The 17623-nt window shown below is 43.6% G+C and overlaps 1 protein-coding gene across 1 annotated transcript in view; it reads right to left on the bottom strand.

Annotated features, from left to right (window-relative positions):
* SLC12A1 (solute carrier family 12 (sodium/potassium/chloride transporter), member 1) overlaps positions 1 to 17623 on the bottom strand; it is a 57979-nt gene that overhangs the window by 27869 nt on the left and 12487 nt on the right. Inside the window, exons 7-13 of the mRNA XM_015411783.1 lie at positions 16493 to 16604; positions 15927 to 16054; positions 13062 to 13146; positions 11663 to 11814; positions 10030 to 10137; positions 7954 to 8077; positions 1363 to 1464 (exon numbers count right to left, since the gene is read on the bottom strand). Of these exons, the coding sequence (XP_015267269.1) occupies positions 1363 to 1464; positions 7954 to 8077; positions 10030 to 10137; positions 11663 to 11814; positions 13062 to 13146; positions 15927 to 16054; positions 16493 to 16604 (811 nt within the window). The remainder of the gene's footprint in view (positions 1 to 1362; positions 1465 to 7953; positions 8078 to 10029; positions 10138 to 11662; positions 11815 to 13061; positions 13147 to 15926; positions 16055 to 16492; positions 16605 to 17623) is intronic.

Here is a 17623-nt window from a genome sequence, read left to right on the forward strand (position 1 = left end):
TCCACAGACCAAGTGTACTGAGTAACTGGTACTGCGGTCCCTGCCAGTGTGTAGCTGATCTGCAACTGTAAAGCTCCACAGATAACTAGGGGAAGTCTTCTTTTTTTTAACTTGCCCCTCTGTACAGGCAGCAGCAGGAAATTGTACGAATGAAGTTTATATATATATTTATGTCCGCCACTATGTTTTCTTCCACGTTGGAAATAAGAGGTCTGTTTCTCTTCTGTTGAAATAAATATCTCCATGCATGTGATGAGCATTCGTTTTCGGTAAGAGGAAATTGCCTCTACCACAGATAAAAACAGGGTTGCAAGCGTCAATTTGTGGAGTAATCACCTAAAGCTTTAGGCGATTAGTCAGTGGGGTCAATCAGTGGGGGCGTGCATGTAAGGCTATACTTAGTTTCTGAGTCTGTTTTTGTCAAGGTACATTTCTGTAATAAGGAAACATGAACCATTGCCTTTCCTTCCAACAACGAATGCAAAGTTTAGTTTTTACATCGTTTATGATCTCATGCTTTTTGCAGAATTTCAAAATGGCACTAGTACTGGATTCTGGCAATATGAATGTAAATTAGATAAGTGCAGTTGATTTAAAAGGCAGATAATTAATTAGCTAAACGTTTTTTAATCAGCCCTAGTAAAAAGGTAACCAAAAAGGAAGGAAATAATTTGAAAGTCCAAACGTGCTGCAGGTACATTTCTACCCTTGCCAGGCCTCCACAACGCCACCCACCCAAGCACACACCCCCTACCATGGATGCTGGCCCCCTAGGGCCTGGGACTGCAGTAGGTGGAAACGAGTGGGGGTTTTACTGTGTTGTGGTTTTCAAAATATGTTGTGCTTTCAGGCTTGAAAAGTCTTTAAGAAGCATGCAGGAGAAAGGGAGGATTATCACACATCCAACAGGCTGCCCTATATGGCCAGCGGGTATTATGTGCCAGCTCTCTCATACTCCTCCCGTTGCAGTCACCACCTCCATGTATCCACTGAGTTAGAGCAGTTGCCCACTAAAGCTCTTGCCATAGTGTAGCTCCTAGCCTCTCACACGCTGCCACATATTTTGTCTTCACCACTTTCTGCAGTGCAGTCTTGTCGAGAGGATGGGACAGATTTTTTAAAAGCTTTTAATAATTGTACATTGCCTTGAGTTCTTTTTAGGCCCCAGAGGTCCAAATTCCTTATATTGAAGATGAAAACCACTGCAACTTGTTTTTGGAGCACAACTGCGGGATGTATTACCGCAAGAGATACAACAAATGCCGTAATTGTATTGTTCACAGTCTGCCACCACTTCCCCCCATCAGCTCAGATGATTTGAAAAATGAGCTTATGTAAATTAGAAGAAACTGAAAAACTAACCTGGAGATTTTGCATATGATGCATGGAAACAAGAGAAATTGATAAGTGCGTACGAAGCTAAGAAGAAATTGGAGATAATGGGAGCAATGGTGTTCAGCTCAGCTGCAGGATTAAAAGAAACAAACAGTTAAGCAGCTTACAACAGAGTAAAATGACAAAAACTGGGGGGGGGGTTCAAAAGACCCACTTAAGCAGCAATCAATATGCAACAATTCTAGGTGGCATAAAAATGAAAAAAATCATAGTCCCCAAACTAAAATTAGAATTCAGATTGCAACCATTATTAACAATGACCCCCTCCCCCTGGTCTAAAACCAACATTTTGGCCCAATACTTGTAAGCAAGAAAGAATGGAGTAAAAGCTGTTAATTGCACATGTCTCTGAGGAGAATCAGTTTAGTGACTGGACTTTTGTTTCCTCAGCACATAGGCCAAGCAGATGGCTGCACTTGGCCTGAGATAATGGACCTTATTTGACTGGGACCTCTAAAGATATCATGTCTAGTTAGCAGACAAATAGTATTATATAAATGTTGCAGAAATTTGAGAGATCATAGCTATGTGAACAAAGATATATGTGGTTGAGCTTCCTTGACCAAGCCTTCTGATAGACATGGTGTTTCTGATATTGTAAGGAAGAAACCAGCTCAGCTGCAAAACTGCAACCCTGAAGAACTAAGTGAAGAGTAGCGGGGGAGGCCTGACCTTGTAAGTTGTTACAGGAACGGCTGCTTTTCATCTCACTAGGAGCCATAGGGCCAAACTACCTTAATCAACAGCTGGCCCTGCTGGATAAAATGCTCAGCAGCTCATTATGACGTTAAGCAGGATAAAGAAGGGGGGAGAATAGCTGAAGGAGGTGCCATCATTTTAGGGAGGATGCTGTCCCTTTGGACTAATACATTTTAACTGCAAGCGCCATCTGATTTTAATTGTTTGTTGTATTCTGATCAGCCATAGACTTTTGCCAGCCATTCTTTTTGCTTTTGTTATCCATTCTTGGAGTGATACTGTTTCTATTTTGTCTGGATAATAAACCTTGCCTTGATTATTGAACTCAAGTGTGGAACCTGACTCTGCACCTGGAGGAGGACCCTAAGCCTCAACCTTACAGATATGGTTTGGTTTTGGGCTGAATTTGTGCTGGGCATGCTTTATACTGTTGGACATGAAATGTATATGGCTGCCCCTGAGCACTTCTGTCAGTTAGCAACGAAAGAGACAGAGTGACACAGCAGGCTACCATTTATGGGCTACCATTGTAAATGGCTGTTAATCAGGAACAGTATCATTAAGAAATGTCTTAAATTTAAGAAAGAAATGAAGACTGTATTTTCATTTTCAAGATCAAAGTTTGAGTCCAGTGGCACCTTTATTCTGGGTATAAGCTTTCGTGTTCATGCACACTTCTTCAGATCTGAAGAAGTATGCATGCACACAAAAGCTTAGAATAAAACTTTGTTGGCCTTAAAGGTGCCACTGGACTCAGACTTTGTTCTACTCAGGGCCAGCTCGCTCACTAGGCGAACTAGGCATTCGCCAAGAGTGCGCCGGCCCTTAGGGGCGCCAAAGTGCACCCGGTGCCTCCCGCCAAAAGCCCCCCTGCTTCCCGGGAGCGGGAAAAGCTGCAGCCCCCAACGCTGCCCTAGCGGGCGGTGGTCTTGGGCGGTGGGCTGAGGCCGGGGGCGCCGGCTGCTGCAGTGGTGGGCGGTTCCATGGGCCATTCCCAACCCCAGCCCTGCCTCTGTGGCTGGGGGCCGATGGTCAGGCCAGTTCATTGACGGCCCAGCTGGTAGCCTCGCCTAGTGTGTAAAAAAACCTGGGGCCGGCCCTGGTTCTACTGCTTCAGACCAGCATAGCTACCCTCCTGAAACTATCATTTTCAGGAAGTGTGTGTGTGTAAAGTGACATTAAGTCACAGCTGAGTTACGGCGACCCCTCATGGGGTTTTCAAGGCAAGAGATATTCAGAGGTGGTTTGCCATTGCCAGCTTCTGCACAGACACCCTTGGACTCCCTTGGGGTCTCCCATCTGAATGCTAACAGTGCCCACCCTGCCTGGTTTCTGAGATCTGCTAAGATCAGGCTCGCCTGCCCCATCCAGGTTGGACGAGAAGTACTTGTATATTTTCAAAATGTACTTTGGAGGTGCCCCAGTATGTCTGATGTGATATCTTGGTTGAGTAAATTGCCTCCTTTATTTGATTTAGAGCATATTGACCCTCATAATACGTATCTCAGCCACAGTTACTTCCCCCATAGATTTCTGGGTAGCCATGTTAGTCTGTCTGTAGCAGTAGAAAAGAGCAAGAGTCCAGTAGCCACAAAAACAGTCTTTAAGGAGCTACTGGACTCTTGCCGTTTTCTACCAATAACTTTCTGTTAGAGTTCTATAACCCTGGATGTTGAAGGAATATTTGCATTCATTTTATATGTCGTTTACTTAACTTCTTTCCCCCATTTTGTAAAACTCTACATTTTTAGTACAAAAAGAAGAATTATTGTCCTGTTTGTCCCTGGACAAGAGGTCACTTGGCAGCGGTGGCCAAAGAGGGAACTAGATGCCAGTTTAGGAACTGCTGTTATGGTATGCTCTAAGTCACCACTTCATGATTTAATTCTGAATCAAGGCAGAAATAGTTTGTGCCACAGTAAATGCAATGCATTTTTTTTAGTAGAAAGGAGTTTTCTGAAGTCTCCTTTGAAGAGAATGGTGCAGGGTATGCACCAAAACGTGTTTTGTTTTGTACAGTGACAAAGCATCTTGTATTCAGAATATAAAACCATTTCCAAAGATAAATGCCAGAAGCTCGAATAAAACTATGATCAGATGAGAAAAATTGTTGCTGAAATCTCCTAGGGTTTAGTTGTGTGAACTTATTATGAAGGCAGGCAGAATTCATTGTTCTGACACTTTGGAACAGAAGACCTTTGATTTAAGTATGCTTTTAAAAAGAAGCAAGCAAGCAAAACTAGACTTTATGCTGTACTGAAAGACTCTCATGGAAGCACTTTGAAAGGCATTGGCTTTGTTTCTTAAGTCTGTACGGAAGATCATCATCGAGACTTTTGACATTTCTTGGATTCTCTTACCATGCTGCTCAGTAGAATGGTTTGTTCCTTTTTCCTGTTAGGATAATAGCCCTGACCTGGTTAGCCCGGGCTAGCCCAATCTCATCAGATCTCGGAAGCTAAGCAGGGTGTCGGCCTTGGCTAGTATTTGGAAGGGCAACCTCCAAGGAACACCAAGGTGTGATGCAGAGTCAGGCAACGGCAAACCGCCTCTGAAAACATCTCTTGTCTTAAAAACAAGTCTAGCTCACTACCTAGTGGTGCATAATGCTAAAAAAGAGCTAGAATTTCTGGCTGCCAAACAATCTTAGGACCTCCTGGCTATACAACACACAATGCAGTATGATAATTAATTAATTAATGAGACCCATGCTGCTGTCCTAAAATGTACTTGTGTTAAGCCTTGTATACCCCCAGAATCCCTATTATCCAAGGGTTCTTGTATCTGGAACTATATGTAGACTTTTATTGTGAGATATAGTTCTAGTGTAGCCTTCAGTACTGGAACAGTTTCCCCCTTTCTCGGTAGCCCAGCTATATTAGAGCACTGCGGACCTTATTAGGATGTGTCTGCCAAACATCCAGCACCAGCTGTTGTGTGAGGCAAACTCTGTTGAGTGCCAACTATGGAGCAGGAAGTTACCCGCAAACTTCTAGCCAGCCTGGCTAACATGGTACAGGTGCTGCAACATGGAGCCTCTGCACAGCTCTCTCGTGGCCTGAGTGTACACAAACAATTGCAGTCACAAACAATTACTGCGGTGGCTCAAGTGGTTAAGACACTGAACTGCAGGCTGTGGAAGGTCAGTAGTTCAGAAGTTCGAAACCCGAGTTGCCGCATGACGGAGTGAGCTCCCGTCTCTAGTTCCAGCTCCTGCCAACCTAGCAGTTTGAAAGCAAGAAATTGCAAGCAGATAAATAGGTACCATTTCGGTGGGAAGGTAACAGTGTTCTGTGCGCCTTGGCCACATGACCACGGAAACGTCTTCAGACAGCGCTGGCTCTTCGGCTTGGAAACGGAGATGAGCACTGCAACCCTAGAGTCAGACTTGACTGGCTTTCGAGCAAGGGAACCTTCACCTTCACAGCCTTCTGCTCACGTGTAGCCTTTCCATCACTGAGGCCTGGCCTGACTGGGCTCCCCCCCCCCCCAAGCTCTTCAGCCTCTATGCACAAGTGGCTGTTGATAAATTCACATTCCCCTTTCTCAGCAGCTTCATGTCGTTGGCAACCAAGTAGCACACTACAGTCTAGTCCACTGCTTTCAGTCATTTGAGTGCCACTACTGCATCAGTCAACCATAAGTGGGAGAAGAAGAAGAGATTGGATTTATATCCCGCACTTCACTCAGAGTCTCAGAACGGCTTACAATCAGAACGAGCTTCCTGCAGAGATTAGAGTCCTGCGGGACTTGTCACAGTTCCGCAGGGCTGTGAAAACAGAACTTTTCAGGCAGGCGTTCCGATAGGAGAGATGGCGTACCAGCAGCGCCCTGTGTGAACTTTGATCCAATACGATCTAACGTGGGGGCACCGTTGAATGTGTCTTTATACTGCACTTTAGTTTTTTCGCCATCTAATGAATGTTTTATATGGATTGTTTGTGTTTTAACTATGCCTTGTATTTATGTTTTATTGTGTATGTATACTGCTTGTCAGTTTTGGAAGCCGCCCTGAGCCCATTTGCAGGGAGGGCGGGGTAAAAGTGGAATAAATAAATAAATATAAATAAATCTCCTTTTCTTCCTCTCCCCACAATGGATGCCCCATGAGGTAGATGGGGCTGAGAGAGCTCTGACTGAGAACTGCTCTTGCGAGAACAGCTCTGAGAGAACTGTGGCTTGCCCAAGGTCACCCAGCAGCTACATGTGGAGGAGTGCAGAAGAAGAAGAGATTGGATTTATACCCCGCCCTTCACAACCCAAAGGTGTCCCAGAGCATCTTACAAACTCCTTTCCCTTCCCCTCCCCACAACAGACACCCTGTGAGGTGGGTGGGGCTGAGAGAGCTCTTGACAGAGACTGCTCTTTTTCAAGAACAGCTCTTATCAAAACTATGGCTTGCCCAAGGTCATCCAGCCAGGTGCAAGTGGAGGAGTGGGGAATCAAACCCGGCTCTCCCAGATTAGAGTCCACGCACTTAACCACTACACCAAACTGGCTGGGGAATCAAACCCAGTTCTCCCAGATTAGAGTCCCGTGTTCTTAACTGCTACCAAACTGATTTTTCCAGTATCCCTGGAAAAGGCAGACACTCCTCTTCACACTTCCCCTCCCCCAGCACTGACTTTAGCAGTCACCCCCCAAATTTAGGAGCCAGAGTTATTTTTCAGCCTTCAGGGTTTTTATATTTTCATGACCATACTTTCTCATTATCACTACCAGAAAATCCTGTCCTAAACTCTTCACAGGTCCTAATTTTTAAAAACACCTGTAGATTGTATATAAATATATGTTGTGTATCCCTAGTTGTCTCGGTTTGTAAGACCTGAGCAAGGAGCCTCTGTTAATGATAGGATATTTTGGAGGTTGTACTGCCCCCAGCAGAATATGTAGCTAGCAGATTGTTTTAGAGTAGGAAAATGAGTCCTTTGCCTTTCAGACATGGCACCATGGGAAATGTAGTTTAAGGATTCTTTAGGTCCACAGAGATCATTAATTCATATGGTCGCCGTAAGTTGGAAGCAGCTTGGTGGCACTAAACACCCACACAGCCCTAGTTGTTATCACAACAAAAATTTAACCTGTATCCCTCACCTAAATAAACATTATACTTCTCCAGAGAATCACCAAGAGGCACTTCCAATAAGTGACTGATGAAAATGCTTGGTACCACAGTGAAATTTCTAGACACATGGGCTTTGGGGTTTGTCGAGTCCTGCAGTAGCCCAGGCAGCTGTTGTGTGTGGAATTAAGATGCACTGCAGTAGCACATAACTTCTGCTAGCTAAACACACAGGTATTATTTTAGTTACTAGATATTCAAACAGCATCCGAGAAATATGTTTGTGTGTATGGGGACTGGTTGATTTGTCTGTTGTCTTGCATGCATGCTCTTGTGGAGTTATGGGAAGTGGGCCATGGTCATAATAATAGCAAGGACTGCATCGTAACCTTAAATCTCAGTTCAAAACTAACGTGTGGCCATAGCAGCCTAATCTTGATTGCTTCCTCTGGCTTTGATTAACGGCTTGAAAAAAAGTTGCATTTGTTTGTTTTTCTCATTTTCAAAAAGATTTTATTAAAGTTAAAATCACAGCACAATCATGAAGAGGATGAAACAGAACATCAAAAAATTTTAAAGCGAAGGAACCATAGCCCTTTTAGAGTATAGGAAATAAAAGTTTGCAAGCACTGTAAGACAACCACAGCATTTGTCATCAGTGGCAGCAAAAATGTATTTCCTCCTTTTCATATCTTTCAGTGGTAGTAATGGCAATCTTTCCGAAAGCTGGAGGAATGGCTTATTTTTTTTGGGGGGGGGGGAGGTCTAGGGGAGAATTTTAAAAGCTGTATACTCACCAATCAAAATAAAGGCCATAGCAATGAAGAAAGTAAGGATGTATCCTCTGATCGGTTCGTTGTTTTTCCCGTACCCTTTGGCAAAAAAGTGGAGGGCTCGGTAGATGTTATCCTTGCAGAGGGCCTGTTGAAAGAGCAGAACTGATTTCAGAATGCAGTGCTTCCAAGCATGTTACTACCATGTAATGAATAAAGCCAAGTTTGCCCTTGTAAGTTTTGAAATGGGGAAAGTGTATGAGAAGGACAGGTGACACGATTACTCTGCACTCCAAAACGTCTCTTCCCTGCAAGCCAGCAATGCTGATTGGGAGAATCATCATCACCATCCATAGCTTCTGTGTTTCAGAGACTAGGAACGAGCTTGGGATGCAACCACTGGAAGTGGCAAAACTACTGTGCTCTGGTATTGTAAGGATTAGCCAGCCATGTGGGGGGAGGGGAACAACAACAACTGGGGATCAGGCTTCCAGCATTCAATGGGGCGCCATGGGTGCCAACGTCAAGGGTGAAGAGCCTGGGGGTGTTCCTGGATGCCTCCATTTCTATGGAGGCCCAGGTCACCGCCATTGCCAGGTCTGCCTTTTTCCATCTGAGGCAAATCAGGCAGTTGGCCCCATATCTCACGCCCTGGGACCTGGTTACGGTGACCCATGCAATGGAAGAAGAGAAGAAGAAGAAGCGATTGGATTTATACCCTGCCCTTCACTACCCAAAGGAGTCTCAGAGCAACTTACAAACTCCTTCCCCTTCCCCTCCCCACAACAGACACCCTGGGAGGTAGGTGGGGCTGAGAGAGCTCTTGACAGAAACTGTTCTTTTTCAAGGACAGCTCTTGTCAGAACTACAGCTTGCCCAAGGTCATCCAGCCAGCTGCAAGTGGAGGAGTGGGGAATCAAAACGGGTTCTCCCAGATTAGAGTCCGTGCACTTAACCCCTACACCAATGGTCACTTCCAGGCTGGATTATTGTAACTTCCTCTGTGTGGAGCTGCCCTTGAATCTGCTCTGGAAGTTGCAGCCAGTGCAGAATGTGTGCCTGTGTGGGCTCACATCCACCCAGTACTGCTTGAACTGCACTGACTGCCTATTGAATACCAGATCCGTTTCAAGGTGCTGGTGCTTTCCTTTAAAGCCCTATGCGGCCAGGGGTCAGCATACTTTCAGGACCTGCCTCTCTCCATATGAGCCCCATAGAGCACTGAGTTCTACAAATCAACACCTTCTGGTAGTCGCCGGCCCCAGGGATGTCTGACTTGCCTCGGCCATAGGGACATCCCACTTGCTAAAAAGGCCCAGGCCCCTACCTGGTGGAATGAGTTCCCGTATGAGATCAGGGCCCTGCGGGACTTATTAAATTCTGCAGGCCCTGCAAGACGGGACTCTTCCGCTGGGCTTTTAGTTGAGGCAGCAGACATACTCCCCCCCACCCCAAGTTGGTCTCCCATCAGTATCCTAGATTTGGACAGCCACTACTTTCCCACCTTAACTGCTGAGACATTTGATTAGATATTGCATGGTATTTTATAACGTTTGTACTGTTTTAATTTTGTTGTTTTAAATTAGTTATAATTGTTATTGTAAATGGTATTAATATTGATGGAACCTGCCCTGAGCCTGCTTGCGAGGAGGGTGGGATACAAATCTAATAGAATAAATAAAAATACCTCAACTTTGCACCTCTTAATAGGATGCTTTTATCATAGATCTGCATCTTGCCTGCCATTTGGGTAGACGGGACATGTATCCTCCTGCATACTGGGATCCCATACAGAAGATGCCGTGTTATGTTCCATCAGTACTGCCCCTTGTCATAACTTTGTGCATCAGACTCAGCTAGCCCAATGTTTTGGTAGTTCAACATGGGAGAGAAAGAAGCAGTGGGTCTTGTGTCGTGTCTGGGGGCTCTTCTGACAAGGGCATTCTCACATCCTGAACTGGGAAGTATATTCGGACTGGTGGGAGGAGAGGAGTCTAAAAACATTGTCTGTTGCCCGTATGCGCCACCAAGCCAGGGTACATGCAGTTCAACAAATTACATGAAAATACAGAATGAGGAACTTTGTCCCTTTGGATATACCTGGAAAACCTTGGGTGCACTGACAAGCGAGGCTAATGCTGATGAAAGAGTAGCAGAAAATATTCCTGCGGTGATTAAGGGACCAAATCCAGAAACCATGCTCATAACCTTTTTGAGGGGAAAAGAAACAAGAGGCAGCCATGAAGCTCAGCTAATCCTAGGTACAAACAGAATCATAAATCCCCCATGCTTGCTGCACTGAATCATAATAATACTGATAATGATATGCACTACTATTTGTCACCTCTCCTCTATTTATCTTTTCTGTCACCTATTAAAAACCTCCTGAACAGCTCTGTATTCAGCACAGCAAGCTCCTTTTGTTGTCAAGAAAACAAGATGCTGCTAGTGGAGGAAACTATTCTGTAATTGAATCCTGTCCTGTTCCCACTGAAGTCAAAAGGATAATCTCTGTATTTCCTTTGCAAGTACTGTCATTAAGAACAGGATGTCAAAAGAAGCAATTACACTTTAAAAGAAAGTAATCTCTGTACCTTCCAAAGAGAAATTTGTACATGTAATAGTCTCCATTATATATATATATACACCAGTTATTGGGGTGTATTGTATAGTTTTGGAAAGTTTCAGGAGCTGTACAGGTTTGTTTGAAACGTCAGGTACTACAATGCCAAGACCACGGCCATACAGCCCGGAAAATCTACAACTAATGAACTCTACATTCTGCTGCTTAGACCCAAAGCCTTCTTTATTCTCCAGCGTGCCCATGGAACTCTCGAGGGTGCCTCCTTTGCTTGTCCCACTCACTTGGGCAGTGGTAGCAGGCTCTTCTTGCAGCCAGGTAGGGTGGCCTCCTCCAATGAAGCAAGTGTAGAAGCCCTGGTCTGCTGTATAGGACTCTCTGTGAGAGCAGTACTATTCAGGTGTACTGATCGTGGCTTGCTCCCAGGAAAGTGTTCTTAGGGTGGCTCTGTGTGTGCATAGCTAGTATAGCATCGTAAGAACACATGGCAGAAAGTAAGGTGTCACAAACTTTCTTTTTAACAATGATGCTCTAGTTTGGGGCTTAGTCCATGCATGAAAAGGAGGCAGGTCCTGAGGTGGTAAAGTGGACTGTACTGGTTCAGTTGGGTGGTGCTTCCCTGCAAGTGAAAACTAGCACATTAGGGAGAAAGTTGGAGCCCAGCTTGCTTCCTTCTATGTTAGTTCTCTACTTGTAGGGATGTGGGGTTTTTTCCCTTGTAGAGGAGCATCAAAACTTTGACCCTCCCCTTTGCTGCGACCTCCTAAGTCCCACCTCATTCTATAGACCAGGCTTCAGAGACAAAGAGTTGCCCAAGTAGTTCCGATCCACGCCCAGCACTTTCTTTACTACTGCATGCTTATCAGCCAATTCATCCTCAAAAAAGACTGAATAAAGTCTTGCTTCTTGGCGCTTTGGATGAGGTCATGTCAGGGTGACTGTCCTGGTTACTATTTCAAAGTCTACCTATATAGGTCATATACCTCAGCTGGTCAGTTAGTACAGATACCGAAAATATCCCCAGCCAACGCATGCTACTGCTTGCTTGTGGGTGAGTGTATTGGCTCTGGTTATTATATACAGTGCCTCTTTTGCTCATTTGTACAACGCACATATGATTACACAAATTGCATAATTAGAGCTCTTTTGAACCTGGAAATTATTCATCAGCCCATAGCCACATGTCTGGGCTTTACAGCTGGAGAAATCATAGCCTAAGGCACAAGCAGATGATCCATTGCAATTCATTCCATAGACAACTGTATCATTGACATTCCCGGTAGCATCACGTACGACGCAAGCAGCTGTGGAAACAAGAGCATATTATTATTCCTGTTCCTTGTGACAAGAGGCAGATATTCTCACAGCACCACACACTCGTAGGTCAGCTATGTTCTGTATGTATTTCCACTCCTGTTATCTTGGGATGGGGGAGTTTTCTCACATCTCAAATAATGCCACCATTTATTAAGGAATTATTGATCTGGACTTTGCATTTAACCTCCTGTATTTGTGGCAGTCTCGAATATGGATGAAATGTACAAATGGCTCAAATTCAGACACATTTATTTAATCATGAGGGAAGTCGGCAGCATCTGAAAGATACAGCCGGGATCAACAAAAGCCTTTAAGAAACAATGAACTGATGCAGGGTTTGACACTGGTTTTAAGACAAATCTTCATGGATCCTGCTCATGCCACTGATTGCAGAAAGCAGGGCTTGTGGGGCTCGAACCTCGTCCTTTGCGCTACCTCCGGGTGTCTGTGTTCCAGGCAAAGAAAGGCACAGAGAATAAGTTGATACAACACCGACTCCTGCAGTTGGCTGCTGTTTTACAGCTTCTGGGTTGGCTGGTTGTGAATACCAGGAGCCTGCTTTGCCTGGTCAACAGAACAGCCTCTGGCTCTGGCAGGAGCTTTCTGCTTCAGCCGGGATCTTGAGTTGGCAGCTGTCCTCCTGGATTTGGACTCAGCCAGCCCTGACCCTGAGTGGTAGCTAGCCAGTCAGTCTGACCTAAAATCTCTCCTGAATCCAAACACGGGGGATTCATGAAGCCTCTGAGTCAGAAGAGCAACCCTGGTTCCTCTTCCTTGTCGAATTGCCCGACCTGCATTTCATCTCAGTGGCAACAACACAGCGGAAAGAGGCAACCTGAAACGGGGAGACAGGAAGAGTGCTGCACCACAGCTGCCCAATAATGACCTTGTGTTAATGACCACTAGGTTTCCACATGCCAATCCACATAGTGAGATCACCTGTTTGGCGGTGTGGAAATACGTTTTGAGTCTGTGACCCTTCCCTGTCAAAGGGATCCCATCACCTGACTGCAGATTCTCAGCCGTCCCAGTTGCACGCCACTGACAAATGGGGATTGTTCCTGCAGCCTGTGTTTTCAGTTGCTAGCGTACATCTGTCTCACAGCACAGCAAATCCGCAGGATCAAAAAATAATGAGGATGCTAAGTGCCGATCTGAGCACAGAGCTTTGAACATGCTCAACGGTATTAATTATGACACCAGACTGTAATGCAAATGTCTGCTTCTTACTCACCTGCACAGATGGCTACACCGACATAAGCAACAGTTGTTAGCAGTATGGCCAACATGGTTCCTTTGGGTATAGCTCCTTGTGGGTCCTGGAACATTATAAGAGCAAAAGCTACAGTGAAATCTCACTTTGTTAACATGAAAAAGGACTGTCCATCCTCTGCGTTTTCACACTCACTCACAGATCTGGTGCGGAAGACTCTTCACAATTGTTTTCTTAACAAACTTTCTTGTCCTTATGGTAATGTGGTACGAAGTTTGAAAATGTCTAGACAGTCTGGTGCTTTTGTGTGTTGCTTCGCATGGGTTATTTTTTTTATAGGCGTTGTCTACTATGCCATATTAATTTCATAGAAATGATATAATCCATGCAGGCCATTAAAAATTCCACTAAAAAGTCAAAGATAAAGGGTGTGGTATGATTTACTAAACACTGCTGAAAAATTGGCACGGCTCTGACAAAATGTCAAAATGCAGGAGCATGGTGGTACAAAGATGACATTTAGAATTCCGTCAGGAGTTTTGCTCCCAAAGGCAGTTAATGTTACTAACCGTATGACTTTACTGCAAAGGTTATAAGCGCTGTATTTTTCTTTATGAGGCTTGCAGCATTTGGACTCATGTTAGCATGTGACCATGTCTACATCTTTCATCATTTAATACAAAAACTTGGAAATGTCATCCTCTAGAGGCTCAAATGCAAGAATACCAATACAAAGAACCACATTTGGAACAAAATGTTCTAAGTTATGCCAGCAAGGGGGTTTCTTGGCTGCTTTTTTAAAGGCTATCCAAAAAGATTGGTGCATGACTCTCAATTTCTCCAGTTTTAGAAAAGCATTTAAAATCATCTCCACAATATCTGGGCTTGGTCTTACTCTTAAATTAATATTTAATTCTGGGAATTGTATGATCCTATGTTTGCACAGCAACCACCAGTCAGACAAGATACAAGATAGTTAGAAGACCACTGCTTCTTTTTAACCATTGTAATGGATTTTATTCTAGCAACGTATGTTTACACTTCTAATTAACTAATTCAGATATGTAGCAATGTATGCTTAACCTACCAATCGACTTGTTCAGACATGTAACTAATATATATGTTTACATAATTGCTGATATATATACACATACTGATCTTGGATCACACAAGATACAGAGAGCCTGTTTGGGGCTCATTTTTTATTTCATCCCATATAGCCTTGTGTAAAGGAGTCTTCTCCTTTAGAACAAGGCAGAGCCACTGGTGCTGGCAATGACCATAGCAGCCTCTATGAAACAGGCACCTTAAACAGTAGCATATCGTGTAGCATAGGCCTTTAATGTGCTAAAATGACCAGTCCTCTAGAATGTATGAAAAAGGAAATATGTTTTCATGTATTTTCTTATTTTGTGTAATATTCTGCTTCTGTTAGTTGTGAGATAGGGCACTGAAGCACTTTTGAATCCAAGGAAGTTGTACTTAGATTTTTTTTCACACATGCCACTGATTCTGAATTACTGCCCATGCATATTCAAGCTTTTTTTTTTTTTGCTATCCAGAGGGCTAGGAACTTGCTTTGCTGGAAAAGAAAGCTCAGATCCCCAGGATGCTGAATTCTCTACACAGCACCACACTCTGAGCTTGCTTAGCACTTGTGCAGACACTTAGCATGCACCTGCCTCTAATCATGGCTTGTCTCAGCAATTCTTATTTCAGAACACTATTTTGGTTGCTTGTTCATCACCATTGGCCTTGTTATGGCTGTCATAGAGTGAAAATTAAATGCATGCCAGTGTAACCAAAAGACTAAACATGAAGAATCAAGGGACAGGAAAGGACTTGCTAAGTATTGTCAGTCAGGCATTGCTAAATTGTTGCCTGTCTTGTACAACGGGCTACAGTGGAAAGTTTGAAAACCCCTGTAGCAATGTAGCATGTTCTCACTCTTGTAGTGGTCTCCCAAGCCAAACACACAGCCGCCGGTTTAAGAACTGCTGTGCCCTCTAATAGTGTCAGTGTTGCAACTTGCCACATTCCCACCTTTGAAAAGTCTTTGTGTGTGCATGTGTGTGTGCATGTGTGCGTGCATGTGTGCGTGCGTGTGTTCATGACAAATTGGGGGCATGAACAAGACTTGCTTCCTGTCAGGACCCTACCAGAACTCAGTAAAGGGCAAAAGGAAAACTGCAGGATTGATTCCTCTGTCCAATTCAGCCCATTTTAGAGAAAAGAAGACTGTGCATTCTCCCCCTCCAATTATAAATTTCACTTTCACCATACGTACAGCTTTTCATGAATTAGCAAAGCTGTGGTAATAGGGATTACGTAGCTCATTTCCAAGTGCAGTACCCTGATAATGGGTCCATTAATATTGTGCTACTAGAGTTATTGGTGGCCTTTTAAAATTTCATAGTCTGTTTCTATAAGATAAATTTTGTCCAGCCAGCTCTGTTCTATCAGATTATGCAAGTGGGGTATTAGCTAGGGGGCCTGTCCTCACATGATTGTGATAGAGCACTATGCAACTATCCAATCCACAGATGATGGTCTGATAGTATAAGAGCTTGTGTAAGAATTTGCACCAGCAGCGCATGGGAGCTACTATAGAATGTAATGCACAGCGCGTGAACTTTTAAGTGTTTGCAGAACAGTTCTAGCTAGTATTTTCCTTCCAGTCATTGTTCTTTGGATCCAATGACTTGTTTCAAATATCATGTTTGTCATTATTTAGTGTATGTATCTGTTTCACTTATTAGGTGTTGCATAAATTATGATAATAAAACATTTATGCATTGTCATCTAAAAGAACATTAGAAACGCTTTCTATTCTGGCAATGTTAAGGTGTAATGATACATATTCATTCAGTCATTTGAAAGACACACCTCCAAGTCTCCAGAGATATTGGCCCCAGCAAGAATACCAGTGGCTGCTGGGAAGAAAATGGCAAATACAGAAAAAAAACCTTCTCCATCTCTGAATGCTGGTCCAAAGTTTTCAGCAAATATTGATGCTGCAAAAGAAAGGAGAACAGTCTTGTGAGTTTTTAGGGAACATATAAATCTCACAGAGTCACTTTGCCCCTCCCCACCTTGGAGAGCTCTCCTAGAGGAATATGACCCCAAATGCATAATGGAGCATCTAGAGCAGTTTGCCATAGACGTCTTCCTGACTGGATGGAGTCAGGCACTGGAATGAAAACCCGGCATGCAGTCAGCAGGTTCTATATGGCAATCTGCTCTAGATGGTACTTGAGTGTTGCTAGCGTATACACAATATCCTGCAGTTGTAATGTAATGGTAGCCGGCTGGAAACATGGTATCATGAACCTGCCCAGTTTTGATTTGTGTGGGATGCTGCTGGGCTCTCCCTGCTGTAAATTGCTCATATTTACTGCAGTATCTCTTATGTATAAGACAGGGGTGAGGAAAAAAATAAGCAGAAAACTTGCCTTGGTAATTGAAAAAGCCTCTGGCTTTCTTTTCACCGTTGCTTGGAATGACTGTCCCAATGAAGAAGTTCAGGATAGCAATAAGAAGGATAATTAGAAGAACAACTTGGGCCTGTAAAGATGAAAAAAGCAGCAATTTAAGCTGTGGATTTGCTTTGAGTATTTGCTCTTTATTTATCCACAGGCCATTTTTAAACTAGTGTTTTTCAGAGTTTTGGGCCTAAATCCAGAGAATATTAGATACGTCAGTGAGATCAATGGGACTTCTTAGTAGTGGCTAAGGTCTCGTTGATTTCAGCTGCATTTAGGCATGACTCATTTTCTTGCATTCAGGACGCTGGAGTTCTTCCACATACTCTTGTACTGAACGGCATTTAAACAGCTAGTAATGACAGCCACTGAGCCAAATTTTTGTGAGTCCCTCTTTTTATGTCAACATTAGCATATTTGACCAGATAACAGTTCAAATTTGATCTGCTATTTTTTATCTAAGTCCTAGATATAAAGTATTGCTTACAGGAAACTATGCAGGATGTCCAAAAGGAATGCTTTTAAATATTTCAGGGAGGTACTATCCACTCCCCCAGTGGTGGCCCAAGAATCCACACTTCCTTTTTTCTCCTTGACTTTTTGTACTGAAATGTACATTCCTAAGTACAAATGTCAGGCATATCCCACCATATATGGGTTAATTATTGTTCTCTGTGTGTGTATTTTCTACCATTTTCTTCCCCTTTATTGAACAGAGACCTGTTCCAATGTATTTGAAAGCAGAACCAGGCAAAAAATGAATGCCCGCGTCTTTTATATTGAATGGGACACATGTACGTTGTGTACTCAGATATGTATATTGAATAAAAAGTAGATGGGAATGAGCTCGCAAATCCAAGAAATGACCATTTTACCAGTGGTTCTCAGACTTTTTGAAGCAGGGCTCCCGTCTAAATTTACTCTGCTTGTCTTGACCTACTTGCAAAGGAACTTTACTTTACTTTTGTCTTCCACCAATGAAAAAATGCATGCTGCTCACATTTAACTCTGAAAAAGCTTAGTCATTTTCTAGTATTTCTAAATAGATAGTATTACTGATGCAACAGGCTATATTTCAGAGGCAAACCCAAACTTGCCAGT

Source organism: Gekko japonicus, unplaced genomic scaffold (genome assembly GCF_001447785.1).
Source record: "Gekko japonicus isolate JY-2015 unplaced genomic scaffold, Gekko_japonicus_V1.1 scaffold266, whole genome shotgun sequence".
NCBI classification, from domain to species: Eukaryota; Metazoa; Chordata; class Lepidosauria; order Squamata; family Gekkonidae; genus Gekko; species Gekko japonicus.